The sequence below is a fragment of the Nuphar pumila genome, chromosome 1 (assembly GCF_984573655.1).
Source record: "Nuphar pumila chromosome 1, dmNupPumi1.hap1.1, whole genome shotgun sequence".
Lineage (NCBI taxonomy): Eukaryota > Viridiplantae > Streptophyta > Magnoliopsida > Nymphaeales > Nymphaeaceae > Nuphar > Nuphar pumila.
Genome location: NC_143249.1, coordinates 179,520,950 through 179,538,088, shown reverse-complemented (window position 1 = coordinate 179,538,088; position 17,139 = coordinate 179,520,950). Strand labels below are relative to the sequence as shown.

The window sequence follows — 17,139 nt, the reverse complement described above, 5'->3', positions numbered from 1 at the left end:
GAACATGAAGTGTGGATCAGGTATAGTTGCACACTAAAGTGTGCAATGTGATTGCTCCTGATATGCCATCAAGGTGCACTGTTACCTATAGATAAAGGTGGACATCGGGTCAACCTGACTTGACCCGGTCAGATGTCCGTCAAAGCCCGATGAACCAGAGTCCAATGCTGACACACAGAAACCTGACCGCACCACTATCAGGTTTGAGTTGGCCGTGGGTCTTATTGGGCTCAGGTAGAATCAGGAGGCCCACATATAAAAGGACATTCTGATAAGGCAAGTTGAACAAGGACCCACAGAAAAATATTCACCCAGACCTAAGCCAGGGGCGGGGCGGGGTTCGGGCCCGGGTTTTATTGGGTTTTGGACCCATCATGGGTGGGTTACCTGAAAACCTGTCTGCCATCCGCTTCGGCACGGGCCACACAACAGCATATCTCCTTCTTCTAGTTTTTTTCAGGGTTTAAGGTTTTTTTGTTTTCAATTAATATTTAGGTTTTTAATTTTATTTCTTAAATAAGATGAATCGAACATGTTTATTTCTGTTATTTATTTATTTTTTACTTTCAATCAACTTTAAACATGATTCAACATGCTTTAGTTATAAACTTGCAATTTTAAGGGTTTTGATTTTTTTCAATATATATGAAATTATAATAATGTTTGCTAGGACTTAAGATTTATTTATTTTTAAACAGTATGAATATTTAATTAGCTTTAAGGGATTTTTTGTGTTTTTTCTAATTAGCATTTAGGTTATTTATTTTGGTTTTTAATAAGATGAATATATAATTATATATTTCTATGTTTTTTTAATAGTAGGCATGCCAACATTGGATTGGACCATAGTGATAAATATCGTGAGATTTATGTAAATCTCACGATAATATCCCGAGACATTGCCTGAAAGTTTAAAATGGTAATTTCTCGTTAGATTTTCAAAATATCATGAGATTTATGAAAAAACATAAATTCTGTGGTTTAAACACGATATTTATGTTTTAAACGGTTATTTATCATGAAAAAAACCATGCATTTTTTAAATAAAATATATTAATAATTTTTTATATAAAAAAATTTATATTTTTTAATTTATTTTTTTATTGCCAAGATTTTGCCAAAAAATCTGAGATTTATGAAATTTTTTAAAATTCTCGCGAGTTTTTTGAAAAACAAGATTTTGCCATTTTTAACGTTTGTCACTATGGATTAGACTATGATAAGCTCACATATATATATCTATATATATATACCTAGGTATGTGGTTGAAGTGCTGATTATGAGTCTGGATTAAGATCAGTTCAGACCTAGCATAAATTGAACCAGAACTAGGTACAAACCAGACCAGGACAGCTTATTGAATTTGTTTTTTTTTTTGACAGAGAAAGCTGGGGTTAGCTAGGCAGACCCCTACCAGTTATACAACTATACCATAGGGATTCGAACTTGCAACGTCCCAACACATGGTGACTTGCACTAACTGCTCCTGCCACACAAGCGGAGCCTCTGTTGGTTATTGGATTTGTTTCATTATAGCCAAATCCATATTTTATTGGATCTGATCCTATATGTCCAGACGTGGATCGTGTACATGTTATTGACAATCTTAATTTCTAGTATATATTAATGAGTGCTTAAGTTTCATGTATGAAATCCCTTGAGAGTTGTTTATGTGAACATGATTTTTATATTGTTGTGAAAGTACTTATTCCTTGATATTAATTAAGTATTTTGTTAATTATGTATGCATTGTGAATGAGTCATAAGATGCTTTAATCAAATGATATGTGGGAAAAAAGATACCAAGGGTCTTGTTTGGCATTTTCATATGTAAGCATGCACTAGTTGTCATGCTATGGTATATGAACGTGATCCGATAAGCGGATTTACGGTTCTCTCTAAAAGTCAAGAAAATATTTCTACAGCTTTAAGGGCTCATATTGAGATGGATTAATATTAATGGATGGAAGGAGTGGAGAGACATGCAAATTGCAAATAGATGGCTAATTAAAATATATTTTCAAAATAATACCATTGAGGGAGTGATAATATGAAAAGGCTGTTTGCTAAGATTGAAATACATATGGATTTGTTAACTATTTTTGTTGACTTATGGTTTTAATAAAATATTTCACATGCTTGAATTTAGTTAGAATTTTGGGGTTTATTTTTTTCCAATTAGCATGTATACGAATGATGTCGGTTAGGATTGAGGTTTTTTAGTTAATTTTTTTTACATTACATAAATATTTAATTAGATTTAGTTTTTATTTTTATTTTTTCCAAATAACATTTAGTTGATTATCTTTTTTATTGTTTGTTAGGATCGAGGTTTTTTAGTTATTTTGTTAGGATTGAGGTTTTCTAGTTCTTTTTGTAATAGCATGAATATTTAATTAGTTTTTTATTTTATTTTTTTAAATAAATATTTAATTAGTTTTTTTAAAAAAGATAAATATTTAATTAAGTATTTAATTGAGGTCAATTATAAAAGGTATGTTAGTATAGTTTATTAGTAGTTTACTTTCCTTTTTTAATGTGTGTGTGTGCCCACCGTAGGTTAAATTCCTGGCTTTGCCACTGCTCTCAATTCTTCTATTTAAAGTGGGAAAACCTTAATCCTCTAATTAAATTAGATATTAAACAAATTGTATGTGAAACTATATTACATTATGAATTTGGATAAGAATTTTTTACTTAATCCAACCTTATGAGATTCAGATTTGAATGGTTAAACTTGGTTTGATAATGGTATTGGGCTTGGACTCATAATTGGATTGAGGCTATGTTTGGGAGCGAGAGATGGGATTTAATGAGGGTGTAACTAAGATCACCTACCTCCGCAGGCGTTTTGGGAACAGATTTTGGGGGATGAGGCTGGTTTTCGTCATGAAGATGAGCCATTTTCAACTACATCTTCGCAAAGATGCTGGCAACTTGAGCCTCACCAACTGGGTCTCTGCTTGTCTGGTAAGAGTAGCTAGTGCACTTCACCTTGTGCTGGGATGTTCCATGATCAAAACTCAATGGTACAGTTGTATAACGGATAGGGGTCTGCCTAACCCCAGCTTGCCTTTAAAAAAAAACACTCCAGCCTCATCCCCACTCCCATCTCCTCGCCAACCCTAACAGTGGGACCCATATGCATATCCATCAAGTGTATATGTAACCAATGTATTGGTTATACATCCTGATTCGCACTTGGTGGGTCTGGGTCATGGACTAGTGCTTTTTTTTTTTATGGATTCCATCATTTGACATGTGTGGAAATACAATAAAAGATAAGATTCGAAATGAGGAGATACGTAAAAAGGTAGGCGTTGCATCCATTGAAAATAAGATAAGAGAAAATCATTTACGGTGGTTGGGACATATTCGACGAAGGCCTAATGATGCTCCAGTTAGAAGGATGGACAAATGGAAAAATATATTAGTCAAAAGAGGTCGAGGTAGGCCTAAGAAGACTTGGATGGAGATGATAGGAAAGGATATGAATGCTTTGAACCTCACCGAGGATATGACATTGGATAGAAATGATTGCAGGAGAAGGATTCATGTGAAGGACCCAGAATGATTTCCTTTTTCGGTTCATATCGCTGACCCCAATTAGTTTTGGGATGAAGGCGTAGTTGTAGTTGTTGTTGGATTCCATCATTTGACAAAGGATAGGTTTCATTCTACATTTCATCTTAGACATCTAATCAACAGTTAGTATTGGTCCACATTTTTACTTGGATGCGAACTGATTCCAAAGGTTCATAATAGTATGGAACCCACGCTCATGTCAAAGGATGGGATCCCTTTTGCTAAGGAACAAGCTTAACACATAACGGGCCAAGCTGCCCGGTCCAATGCATTGCCTTCCATGCCATTCACATAATCATGGACATGGACTTATACCTACCTTCTTGCCACTCAAGAGGCACCACATGTGCATAAACCCTAACATGGCACAATGTCATTGGTTGCTCAAGATGCCTTTGATAAGTAAAGTTGCCTGAGGGCAACTTTATTCTCTTTTAGCTCTTCTTTCATTTCTGCTTTTGCTTTTAATTTCTATTGTTGTTGCTGTTGCTGTTGCTGCTGCTGCGGTTGTTGCTCCGGCTCTTATCTCATTCATTGCGCGCATTCTAAAGAATCAAAGTTGAGAAAGAGAGAGGATGGGGAAGGTGTGCTGTGATTCGGATGATGAGAATGGGATCGAGGTGATGGGCATATTGGTTGCTCTGATCATAGCAATTGTGCTCTTGCTCATCTGCCAGCCTCGCCGTAGAGTCTCAGTTTACCACTGCTGCTAGACCTCAAGCAAGCAAGGAAGGAAGCAGGAACAATGTGTTGTACTAGGCCTTGGGTAACCCAACTTGGCTCTAGTAGGTCCTGTCAATATATCTTGGCTGGACTCTGGACTCGTCTAGGACCAAGGGAGGGCAAGCCCATATTTGACGGACATTAACTTACAAGGCTTGTATATTTTTATTGTTTTTAATTAATTTATCAGGTTTTTAGCCATTTTTATGATGCATGTGATTTAGTTAGTTATTAGATTATTTTCATAGTAATATGTTCATATACAAATCTTTAATGTTATTGAATAGGAATTGGTTTGGTGATTATGGGCTTGTTGCCCTAGAGTTGATCGGATGGATCCAGTTATTTGAAAAGAAGGATAAGTTGGGATATTGGGTTGGATACCCGGGTGCCCTGTAATTTGAGGCACTGGAAAGTTGCAAACTGAGAAACGGTTTAAACCAGTGTTATCAGTATCGGGGCGGCCTGAATCGGCCAATATGTATCGTATCGCCAGAAAATTGATACGATACTGACCTGAATCGGTTATTTTTTAATAAATGTAAAAATAGTTTAACATAAAATTTTAAATATTATTATAATATTATTTTAAATATTACAAGATACTGACCTGAATCACACTCTGATTGATACATAATATTTTTTAATTATTTTTGGCCGATTCATAATGATTCACTTGAGAATTGGTATCGGGCTGATTCACGATACAGCTTCTATTCCGATACAACATTGGTTTAAACCTTTTGCCTTTTGCATTGAAGTGTCTGTTCTCAAGGCTCGAACTTGTATTTCTAAGCGGACAACTTGGACACTTTAGCACTGAGCCGGACAGTTGCTAGACATCATATTCAGGATCTCAAATAATACTTTGCAACTAGGCATAAACAGTTAGGAATCAGGAGCAAACAACATTTTGGAGGAGGGGAAGATGGGAAGGCTGTTGGAGTCTGGATCAGGTGCAATCACATTGGCCCAAGAGAATGTGCTGCTGCATCTGAACAGACTACACGTATCAAGCTAGGTGCACAGAACCTTGATTTAAAAGACCTTTCAATGGTTGGATGCTCAACATGCTAACAGCTTTGGCTTCTACAAGTTTTTCAAACCCTAGCTTGACCATTGATAAAAAAAATCAGTTTGAGAAGAATGCTCTTTGAGTTGCTTGTATTCTTTTTGTTTTCTATAACTCGACTCCATATTCCTTTCTTGTTTTCAGAATGATTTCTTAAGTAAAACAAGCCCGACATATATGATCTATATGGTTCCTTTAATATATATATATATATATATATATATGAAAATATGAGCATTTTCAGCATTATTTTTTGCAAATCTAACTATGTTGATGTGCTTGGCATGGTGAATTTGCTAGGATTCAAGCATTGTATAGTGTATTTTTGATAAAAAAAATGCAAATTTTGAATGCTCGAATATTTATGAAGATTATGAATCATTGATTTTAAAGCTTTAAAAAAAATCATGTTTATGCATCAAAATCTGATGATTCAATAGAGGGTTCTTATAAAACAAAGCAAATGGATTACATCGGTTAGATTCAAGAGAAAAGAACAAAAAATCCATGAAAATCACTGTTAAAACATTAGCTCTCTTATTTTCCGTTCTCATATTCTAGTGACTATATGGTCACGCTTGGAAGCAAGAATGATGTAGGAAAAGTGATGCAAAATGGAAAAATTTGTACTAATTTTTGGACTCTTCCAAACTAGAGAGACTTTTTTGCTAAGAGAGTTTTTCTAAAAAGCACACTTTTTGAAAGAAAACATTCTTTTATAGGTGTGGAGGAATGTTTCCTACCAAGAAATTTTTTTTTTTTTACACTCCCCACCACCCACCATCTCACCATCACCACCACCTCCTCCTCTCTCTCATTTTTTGCATTTTTTCACTCTGTTTTTCTCATGCTATACAAACAAGCGAAAAATTTTCTTTTGAAAAACTTCTCGTATCAAAAGCTCTCATAGGTAAAACCTTATTTTCCTATAAGAGTTTTTCTCTCTTTCAAACGTGCCCTATATATATATATATATATATATATATATATATATATATATATATATATATATATATATATATATATATATATATATATATATATATATATATATATATATATATATATATATATATATATATATATATAAAGTTTAGCATCCTCTTAATCATAGCATGGTTAACAGTGGATCAGATCCAATTTCATCAGGCTGCAAATTTTAAGGTAATAAATCAAGGAGTCAAAAAACCGTCAATCATAAATTCAAGGGTTTGGGTTAGGCTGGGTCTTGCAGTCATAGGCATGTAAGAGTTCAATCCAAATGGACCAATCTTGAGTAGTCTGTGTCGAATCCAGGTCTGTTGGATCACATAGCATCCCAGAATCATTGCAAAAGTAGGAAGTGATCCAGGTTGAATCAAATTCAATCCGTTGATGGACTACCTAAGAGGAAAGTAATGCACTATCATTCATACTCAATGAAGTTGATGAACATGTATGGTTTGGACCATATCCGGCTCAATTGGACCCAACCTTATCAAATTTGAAGTTGCATTAAGTGACCCTTGTTAATCTCCAATCTAAATTCTCATGGGAAGTTTTTTATTACACTTAGGGCACGTTTGGAAGAGAGAGAAACTCTCATAGGAAAAGAAAGTTTTGCTTACCAAAGTTTTTGACATGAGAAGTTTTCCAAAAAAAAGTTTTTTTTGCTTGTTTGTTTAGCATGATAAAAATAGAGAGAAAATGTAGAAAAAATGAGATAAGGAAGAGGGTGGTGGTGAGATACGGTGAGATGGGTGGTGGGGAGTGTAAAAATAAATTTTTTCTTGGTAGAAAACACTTCTTTCATAGAGAAGTGTTTTCTATCAAAAAATGTACTTTTTAGAAAAACTTTCTAGTTTGTAAGGGTATTTTTCCATTTTGTATCACTTTTCCTACATCTTTCTCCCTTCCAAACGTGCCCCTAATTTTGAAGCCTCAATCCAAATATGACCTTTAATGCAATCTTTGTAGGGGCTTTACCAAATTTGATGAAAATGGTTTAGGTGGGTCAAATGTCGCAGATCCAATTAAAGGAAATACCAAGTCCCAAAATTTGGCTTTGAAAAAATAAAACCCAATCACACCTGTTTTTATGCTGCTCGTGTTGTATGTAGGGATGGCAGTGGACCGGTGGAAAACGGGGCCCGACCCCATTTGAACCAGGGACAAAGGACATGAAACAAGGTTAGAGGTTAAAATCAAAACCCGTGCAGGGATGGAGGCGGGGATGGACTTAAGCTTTTCCCCACCCCGCCCCGTCCCCATTTCCAATCCCCGCCTTGCCCTGCCCCATCCCCGTTTCCAATCCCCACCTTGCTCCGCCCGGTCCCCAATCCTTCTTTAGTGATGGCAATGGACCGAGGAGAAACGAGACCCCACCTCTTCCCGTTTGGATTGGGGATGGAGGACAATGGAGATGAAGGCGGGGATGGAGGTTCAAATCAAGACCTGTGCAGGAATGAAGGCGGGGATGGAGGGCAGGATTTTGAAACGGGGCGGGGGTTGAGAGTAGGGGTGGCAAAACCTGACACGACCCGCCAACATGCCTCTTAGGCGGGTTCGGGTTTGGAAAAAATGAACTCGTTTAATAAACGGGTCGACCCGCCTAACCCGTTTATTAAACGGGTCGGGTTCATGTTAGGGGTATGCCAACCCGCCAACCCGAACCACCAACCCGCCAACCCGTCTGCCAACCCACCAACCCGACCTGCCAACCTGACCGGCGAACCTGAGAACCTGTTTACCCGACCCAACCCATTTATTAAATGGGTTGGTGGGTCGTGTCGGGTTACCCATTTATTAAACGGGCCGGGTTCGTGTTTGTCACAGCCGACCCGTTTAATAAACGGGTCGGGTTCGGGTTGAGGTATGCTGACCCGCCAACCTGACACGATTGCCACCCCTAGTTGAGAGCTTTTCCCGGGCCCATGCCTCTCCGCTGCCAACCCTAGCTGTATGGTCTAGCGGTGATATCTTTTAGTTAGGATCCTCTCTTCTGGGTTCCTTTCACCAGGTAATTTGTGACACTACCGTCACTAGGGGTGGCAATTTCTGACACGACCCGCCAACCCGACCCGCCAAGCTGCCTCTTAGGCGGGTTCGGGTTAGGCTTAAGCCAACCCGTTTAATAAACGGGTCGACCCGCGTAACCCGTTTATTAAACAGGTCGGGTTCGGGTTGGGGGTATGCCAACCCGCCTGTCCGACCCGTCAACCCGACCCGTCAACCCGACCCGTCAACCCGCCAACCCGACCCGCGAACCTGAAAACCCGTTTACCCGACCCAACCCATTTATTAAATGGGTTGGCGGGTCGTGTCGGGTTACCCGTTTATTAAACGGGTCAGGTTCGTGTTTGCCACAGCCGACCCGTTTAATAAACGGGTTGGGTTCGGGTTGAGGTATGCTGACCCGCCAACCCGACCCGATTGCCACCCCTAACCGTCACTATGTAAATTCTTATGATTTCTCTTCGTTATTTCTGAATCTTGTTAGTAACATTTTTTCTGTTCTCTCTCAAACAAAAAAAAGAAAAAAAAACTGTAGAAAATAATCTTGTTTCCACTAGGATCATCCCCAAAAGTGTTTCTGTTCTTTTTTTAATATCCCAAAAGTTAATTTTCCATCATGCTTTACTCCCAAATTTTCACAAAATCAAGATATTTTAGTTGACAGTATAAACACAATATCCAAGGTTATCTTGAATGTTGGGAAATTTACATAAAGGCGTCTTACATACGGTGATTTTAAATTTAGCCACCTCAAGTAACAAATATTTCAAGAAAATTATTAGCTGTTACAAAAAAAAAATGCTTGGTTAGCCACTTGTGTTACTTTTGCCCACTAAAATTAATTATTTGTGCTTTAATTTCAGATACAATGGTAGTATCATCAGTAGATGACACCACAGATAATCACTGTTAAGGGTCCCTTTGCATGTCACAGAAGAGGAAGCCGCGGCACCTCTTCCATGGTTTTCTCTTTTGCGGAAAGAAAATCAGACCCCCTGGGAAACGCTTTCCGCGAAAAGGGAGCAGTCCAGCGTTGAATCTGAGGACCTTTCTGCAATGAAAAAGGAGCCTCTGTTTGTTTTGTCACTGTGGGCCCGTCCCAAACGCATGCCCGTTGATGCGTTTTCGCTGAAACGGCCCACTTTCCGTGACACGCAAACAGGCCCTAAAACTTAATTATAAAAGGAATAAGTAATAAATGACAAAACCCATCTAATTGATGGGTTATTTATAAATTTCAAATATTGCAAATTTTTGTGATATTTTCAAGCACTAATATAATGCCTGAAAATGTGATTTTTTTTCAAAAAACCACCTATTTTAAAGCATAACTTTTCTATCACAATATTAATGCAATAAAACATATATTATACATCATTACATTTCTTATATTTTTATGTTTTTTATGCCTTAATTTGCCCAAGATTGATTGATGTCACATGGACACGACATAAAATCTACCGGTCACATCATTTTTTGTTTATCTTTTATTAAAAATAATAATATAAGAAGCAATTTAGTGCACGTCACCTTGTGTCGAGACGTTGCAAGTTCGAATCCCCAATGGTATTGTTGTATAACTGGTAAGAGCTCTCTTACAAATATCACGAGATTTATAAAAATCTCATGATAATATCACAAGAAATTGCCTTGAAAGTTTAAAACAGTAATTTCTTGCTAGATTTTCAAATCGTGACAAATATCACGATATTTATGTTTTTAATGGATACTTATGGCGAAAACCCCTGAGATTTTTATTTTTTAAGTGTTTTATTTTTATTTTCTTATAAAATATAAATTTTATATTTTAAAAATTATTTTTTATTGTCGAGATTTTGCCCAAAAATGCGAGATCTATGAAAATTTTCAAACTCTCCAAAGTTTTTGACTGCCTATATTTTTACCGTTTTTAACTTTTTGTCACTATGGGAAGAGTCTGCCTAACCCAGCTTTCTTTATAGAAAAAAATAACAATACTCTCAGAGGACACAACGTTAAGTTGGAGTATTTATACAGTGACATTAATTCAGGAAAACATATTTATCAAAATATGATGAGATTCTTCCTCGTCGAGATTTAAATACAAAAAGATTGTGACACCGATTAAAAATATGACTAACATTTATCTATTTAACTCAAAAGTTATAAGATGAAATATTATATCAACAGCAGATAAGAAAGCAATTTCATACCATACAAATGTAACTGAGATGCACTTAAAAAATAAGAAGCAGTTGAATGTGATAACTAAAAGGTTGGGGTGTTCTGCGTTCGGAAACTGGCAGTCCGATGGTGATTATGTATTTGAAAAAGTGGCAGCTGCCAAATCCTGTTTCTAATCTAAGCTGAAAAGTAAATATTCTCATTGATATCTAGCTATTATAATTCTAAAATTGAAATCACAATTTCTAAACTAAAAAAAAAAAATATTTTTCATACATTTTCTAAAAAAAAGATAGAGTTAGCAAGAAATAGAGAGATATATTGATGTCATTACCTAGACTAATTACATGGGATTCACTATGAAAGATAAAACTATTTGACATGATGAAAATGTGAATTGATGAACTAAAATGGATGCTCATACAAGAATGATAGTGGATATATATGCAAAATGGAGAAATGAAAACATTGCTAAAAACATAACACTATGTAGATGTTGTTAAACTAAATCGTTATTTGCTTAGGTGCCGACTGATCAAAAGTTAACATCTACAAAAATAAGATGTAATATAATAATGAAACACAAGCATTGAAAATCCATAACCTCATGTAGCAAAGTATAGATAGAAAGGAGAGGATCTCACTTCCCATTCCAAATGCATAAACACCAATACCAGCTGCCAGTTTCCAAACCAAGGTAGTTTTACTAGGTTTTTATTAGTTGCATCAACTCTCATTCCAACTACTTAGTTTTCAACGAGAGCGAAAACTGAGTTCAAGATGGAAGGATGCTAGATGGATGGTTAGGGTTCGATTCTCATGATCATCGTCCCTATGCCCAAGCCAACGCCCAACATAGCCTCTAACAGTATGGGTTTTAGCTTCGGAGTTTTACACAGTGGGAAGCACGTTTTTCAGAAGCACAATACTCCTCGCTTTCAAAACTTATTTTTTCACGCTTCTTCTATACTTCTCACACACATTGTTCATGCTTTTTATATGTTTTTTCTCATGTTTCTTTTCATGTTTTTCTTATGCTTCTTCTTAGGTGATAACCATTATTGTTAGAATTTAACAAAAAAATATTTATTTATTAAAAAATCATAAAATAAAAAAATAATCAATTTTATTTCTATATGTCTTTCTCACTTTTCTTTTCATGTTTTTCGTATGCTTTCTCTTACGGGTTCAATCAATTTTTATGCACTTTCTTTAAATTGGTAACCATTATTGTTAGATTTTAACAAAAAAAATTATTTATTTTATTAAAAAATTATGAATCATAAAAATAATTAAATTTATTTTAGTTTTTATTTGTTTCTTATTTAATTTTTATATTGCTATATTTTTTATTCTTATCTTGTTTTTAAATTGATACTTTTGTTGCTTTTTATAAATTTTAAAATATCTCGCTTCTTGCTTATGTTTGCTTTCCAGTCGGACAACTTTGGACTGATCCAACTAAGGTGTCATAGGTTATAAAAAAAAAAAAAAGAAAAAGAAAAAGAAAAAGAAAAAGAAAAAGAAAAAGAAAGGATGCTTATAAATTTTCCAATCTGCCACTCCCTGCTATCTGATCTCTATGCGTTGCGTTGCAGCCAAAAATGGAGCTGGGCGTCGTCGTCCTCCGCCCGAGTTGCAGAGTCTTCTCCCCGTCGGTTCCTTCTCCTGCAAGTCACAGGGGGTCTCCCTCGCCGCCTCCATTCTATAAAAGCCACCGAGGGCAGGCACTCTGCACCTTCCTCGCCTCGCCGGCCGGAGAGTCCTCTCCCTCCTCTTCGTTCTTCCGAAGGTCTGCGTCGTCGCTCGTCGGAAGTAATATTTCGCGATCGGGACGCATTTCAGGTGAGCTCTTTCTCTCCCTGCGAAAACTTCGGTTTTGGTTCGAATTTCGTAGTGATTCGTGTGATTTCCGGAGTTGTTTCTCTCTTCCTTTTCATTTTTTGCCGTTTTAACTGAATCTGGGCTTCTGATTACCTTTTTTATTGTTCATTTTGTTGCGATTTTAGTTATTTTTTCAGTTTCTTGGGACTAATCGGCGTGAATTTTCTGAAAGTTGCTGGTTTTGTGTTGATTTTCAAAGATTTTGATGTGCGCGCGCATGTGAACACTCACAGTGAAGTCTGTATTTTTGCGTTCAATTCTGATTATGAAGTATTTAGAACTCAATTGATATAGGAATGTTTAGTCTGCTACCTTTTTGCGTGCGTTCGTGCTTGATGCTTTGATGCTTATGCAGCAGCATGCCTACGATTTTTCTAACTGGAGTAAAGAGCTTTTTTCTCTTCTGTTGAAATTAATGAAGTTTGTAGTTTGACGTTCAGTTCGTAAATGTGAAGCATTTCAAGTGAATTTGAGCGGCGATGAGATTGGATGTTATAATGTGGAATTCTTTGCTCAGTAGAAGATTTAGGGGTTTTGATGTAACGTTTCACAAACTTTCTGTCTTGATTTTTTATACTTCAGTAGCAAACGTCCAGTATGGAGTTTTTATTCAAACAGTGCACTTTAGCAATCGATAGTTCGATGTCAATCTTCTATCTAATTGAAAAGTATACCTTTTGTTATCAATTTCGTATCAGTTTTGTGTTTTAGTGTTGATGCTCAAGGATGGTCTGATGGAAGGAGACTGATGTGCGTGCAGATGATATATACGGCCTTCTTCAGGAGGGGTTTTGCTCTCACTGAGTGTGAGTAAGCCTTCTCTCCCTTTAAATAAGGGAGATAACATTGTTAGGGATTTACACCAGCTTAAAGTGGGCAACCGTTTCACAGATCTGCCTATGCTGGGCGGTTTCACACGTTGGAGAGAGAGTGGGCCCACCTCTCTCCTCAACGCGTGAGACCCTCTGTAAAACATGGCCATGGAGGTCACTTATGATCAACATGGTCTTCTTCCTCCGTTATGGTTTTGTGTTGAAAAATTCATATATTTGTTCCAGAGCAATTTGAAATCGAGTTTAGCACTGAACATTGCTCTGTTTGACTAGAACAATATTTTGTTTTACTGTTCGATTCCTGGTGAATGGTGCATCTTAATTTGACCTCTTGTATCATCATAAAGTCAAAGTTATTTAACTCTCGCTCTCTCTCTCAGCCCAAACAACCATTACCAGAGGAGTTTGAGACAACTTCAACCCAAATCCTAAATTCCCACCCCACATACATGCTCCTAAACAGGACAAGTTCTGCAGTTTATGTACAAGAATCTTGACAGAAATCTCATGTAGCTTGCGTTGTCTATCAAACTTACTGTACCTGAATGTAAGTTATATCTTCTGGTCACTATTTACCAACATACTACATGAATTTGAATATTTTTAGCGAGACCCTCTTTTTCATTCTTTCTCTATTTTTATAAATGCTTGATTTTCCAGTATGGTCTTCCATGCTCAATTCGTGATTGATATTTTTGAGTTATTGTCACATTGTTCAACGCAAATGACTGTTTGAAAAGGACACTTGAGTGGAATCTGATATTTTGCAGAATCTACCTTTGTGTGGCTATCACCTTATGTGCAGTAATGGTAGTTGTTGCTATGTTTTCTCTTTAGGTGCAAGGGCATCAACTGTGAAGAATGACCCATCTTTAGTGCTGAAGGTGGGACTTCCTTTGCCAGCTAATCCTAAAAGGTCAATTGTATAAAATCGTTTAGGTCTTGAAGTGGTTTTAAATTTCATTGGGCTGCGATTGGGTGATGTACGGCATATTTTGTTTCATGAACTGTATGTACATATTTTCTTCACTGGCGCTTTTCTCGTGGATGTAGACTAAGGCAGTAGAGATATCCGTTGGACTGAAAGGGACATCCTTGTTTCTTGTTGGTACTAGAACCTGCTCTTACATCAGGCTGATTTATAATGCTGAAGAACGTTATCTCTTTCTTATAGTAACCTTCATTTTACAGGAATGAGTGGCTCTATAAAGACCAACTTGGGGAAACTATTAGCGGAAGATTTGAGGTACTATTATTTTGACAGGTATGTTCTAATGGAGCTTTACCGATTGGCCTAGTAATCCTGAAAGTTCTTGTCTGAACTTGTGGATCTCATCTACACCATCAGATTCTTACATTTATTTGTGTTAAGCAGCGACAGCTTGGTGGAGCAAGCTTTGGGTGGTGAGTCAGCTGCCCAATCTGTCCCAGAGGAAGATGAGAAAGGATATCGTGAATCTGAGGTAAATTTCTTCTTTATTTGATAGTTGAAAACTTTTTCCCTTGTCATGCATTGTAATGACTTTCAAATTCCTATACCTAAAGTAGTTCTTCTTTTCATTTTTGTTTTTATGCTTTTCCTCAACATGAGATGATGATCCTTTTTATTGTTTAATGCTCATGTAAGACTGAAGTACTCAAGCAACTATCATCAATGGGCCGCCTTGTAGTTTGTGCTGGAGATGGTGCTGTTCAAAGCTCTGACAATCTGTAAGTTTATGTTTGAATTTGACCAATGACCTATAAAATGATAATTTGTTTTGAATTTCTATGCATCTCTTATGCCTAAGAATTTTGTACCTGTTTATATCACATCTTCTGCATCATCAATTTTGTCTGGCTTCTGCACTGATTGTTTATCCTGTTAACTTTCAAGGGCGTTATTGAGATATGGAATTTCAGTCTGGATAGATGTTCCCATAATTTTGCTAGCAAAGGAAATAACAGAAATGGGGAATCGATGCCCGTCGACATGGGGGATATCGACTTCAGACTCGTACCCTGAGGTGAATTCTTGTTCTTACTTTCTATTCACAGAGTTGTTTACCACCTTAATTTTTTTTTTGGATTTATAACTCGGAGAAACCACACCCAGCACAAAGATGGTTGCGCTGGCTCAGCCTGCCATACCTATGGTCGTCATATCGGTGGCATAAAACTCTGAGGCTAGGACCCCTGCCACTGGGGCCTATGCTGGGCATCTGCTTGCGCAGAGAGGATATGTCTCTGCCCATGAGAATATAACCTTGGCCACCCGTCTAGTGGCCAAGGCCCCACCCCACTGCACCACTCCCCCTTGGGGCTGTTTACCACCTTGCTTGCCAAGCAAAAGCAAAACACTGCTTGCACGGTTGGGATCTAGTTTTATGCACTCAACGTAGATGATTAAGCAATCTTTAGGTCCACTCAACACCAAAAACCCTTGATCTCTACAAGGAGTTATTTCTTTTTGCAATGAAATGCAAGCCATGTCACGTGCATATATCTGTATATAAGAGGATACAAATTTTTTTATGATGTTTCCCAAAGTGACTAGTATGTAAAGGATCTCATGATTGTGCTCCCACCAATGTAGGTGCTGGAAAAGCTGGCCAAGGTGTATGAGGAAATGAAGGGAGGTTATGCCACCGCTGATGCCACAGTTTCACTTCAAAGTAAAGAATTTCTGCCGTTTCACTTAGCTTTAACTCTTATGCTGTGCTCCTACAACCTTTAAACAATTGCTTGTGCTTTGACAGGGGTTGCTACATGGTTAGGCTGTGACAAGTTGGACGATGTAACCCCCCATGACATGGCTTTAGAGGTAAATACCAGATGCAAAAACAGCATATTAGCCAACTGATCAAATGCATTAAATCTCCAACTGGAGAGGTTTCATTCTATCAAATACAAATTTTCAGGTTCTAAAGGAAATAGAGAAGCTGACTACAGTAAAAAAGATGATGCAAGCAGCTGCTCATCCGTTTTGATGCTTCCGGTGTCTGTATGTACGGTAGAGTCTAGCCGATGCAGAGGTTCTCGAGCGCCATGCTCTCATCACCCCCCTGTACTCTCCAATGCAGCCCTCACCCGTGTTTCGGGAAATCCCATCTCCATCAATTTCTGTACCTGTAACAAGATCCACTAGATGCTATCAATTTTTCATATTGATAAGCTACTTGTTAATTGTTATAATTGTGGAGTGTCAAAAGGAGATCTTCAGGATCTTCCTCTACAATGTGTTGTTCTTAGAGTCATTAGAAGCTTTTTAGTTATGTGGGAAGCACACTTTCTGTAAACTTATTTCGGAAGCACGATACTCCTGGCTTCTGGAATTTGATGGGAATCTCGATTCTCCCACACTTCTTCTATGCTGCACACGCTTCAGTCATGCTTCTTATATGTTTTTTCATGCTTTTTTTAATTTTTTTTTGTGCTTTCTCCCACGCCTCTCACTCACTTCCCATGTGCTTTCTTTAAATTGATTAATCATTTTTAGATTTTGCAAAAATTTAATTCTTACACTAAAAGTTCATGAGTTTTAAGAGTAATAATTTTTATTTTAGTTTTTATTGGCATTCCATTTTCATTCCCATTCAACTCTTATATTGCATTTTTTTTATTCCTCACTTCTCACTTCCTACAAAATTTTAAATGGCTAGTTTCTTCTTCCCGTATCATTTCCAGCTTCTTAGTCTGACAACCTTGGTTGCTCCTTGTATTACTAGTTTTTTTAAGCCTACCGGCCGCCTAGCTGTTTGTTTACATAATTATGAAAGAAACTAAGAAAAACTGTGCATGTTCTATTCAATTACAATGCAAACGGAAAGAAACATGGGCTTCAAAGGTAAAGAAAAGTAGCATAAACATCATCATCATCATCCATCAGTACAGTTGACAGTTCCC

The 17,139-nt window shown here is 37.1% G+C and overlaps 1 protein-coding gene across 1 annotated transcript; it reads left to right on the top strand.

Annotated features, from left to right (window-relative positions):
- The first annotated feature begins 12,117 nt into the window (after positions 1–12,117).
- Positions 12,118–16,604, top strand: SKL1 (shikimate kinase like 1). Its single transcript, XM_090015205.1, has 10 exons — positions 12,118–12,382; positions 14,092–14,138; positions 14,308–14,362; positions 14,446–14,518; positions 14,630–14,717; positions 14,882–14,964; positions 15,131–15,260; positions 15,830–15,908; positions 15,993–16,057; positions 16,155–16,604. The coding sequence occupies exons 1-10, from the start codon at positions 12,142–12,144 to the stop codon at positions 16,221–16,223; spliced, it is 930 nt and encodes a 309-aa protein (XP_089871331.1). The 5' UTR covers positions 12,118–12,141; the 3' UTR covers positions 16,224–16,604.
- The last annotated feature ends 535 nt before the right edge of the window (positions 16,605–17,139 follow it).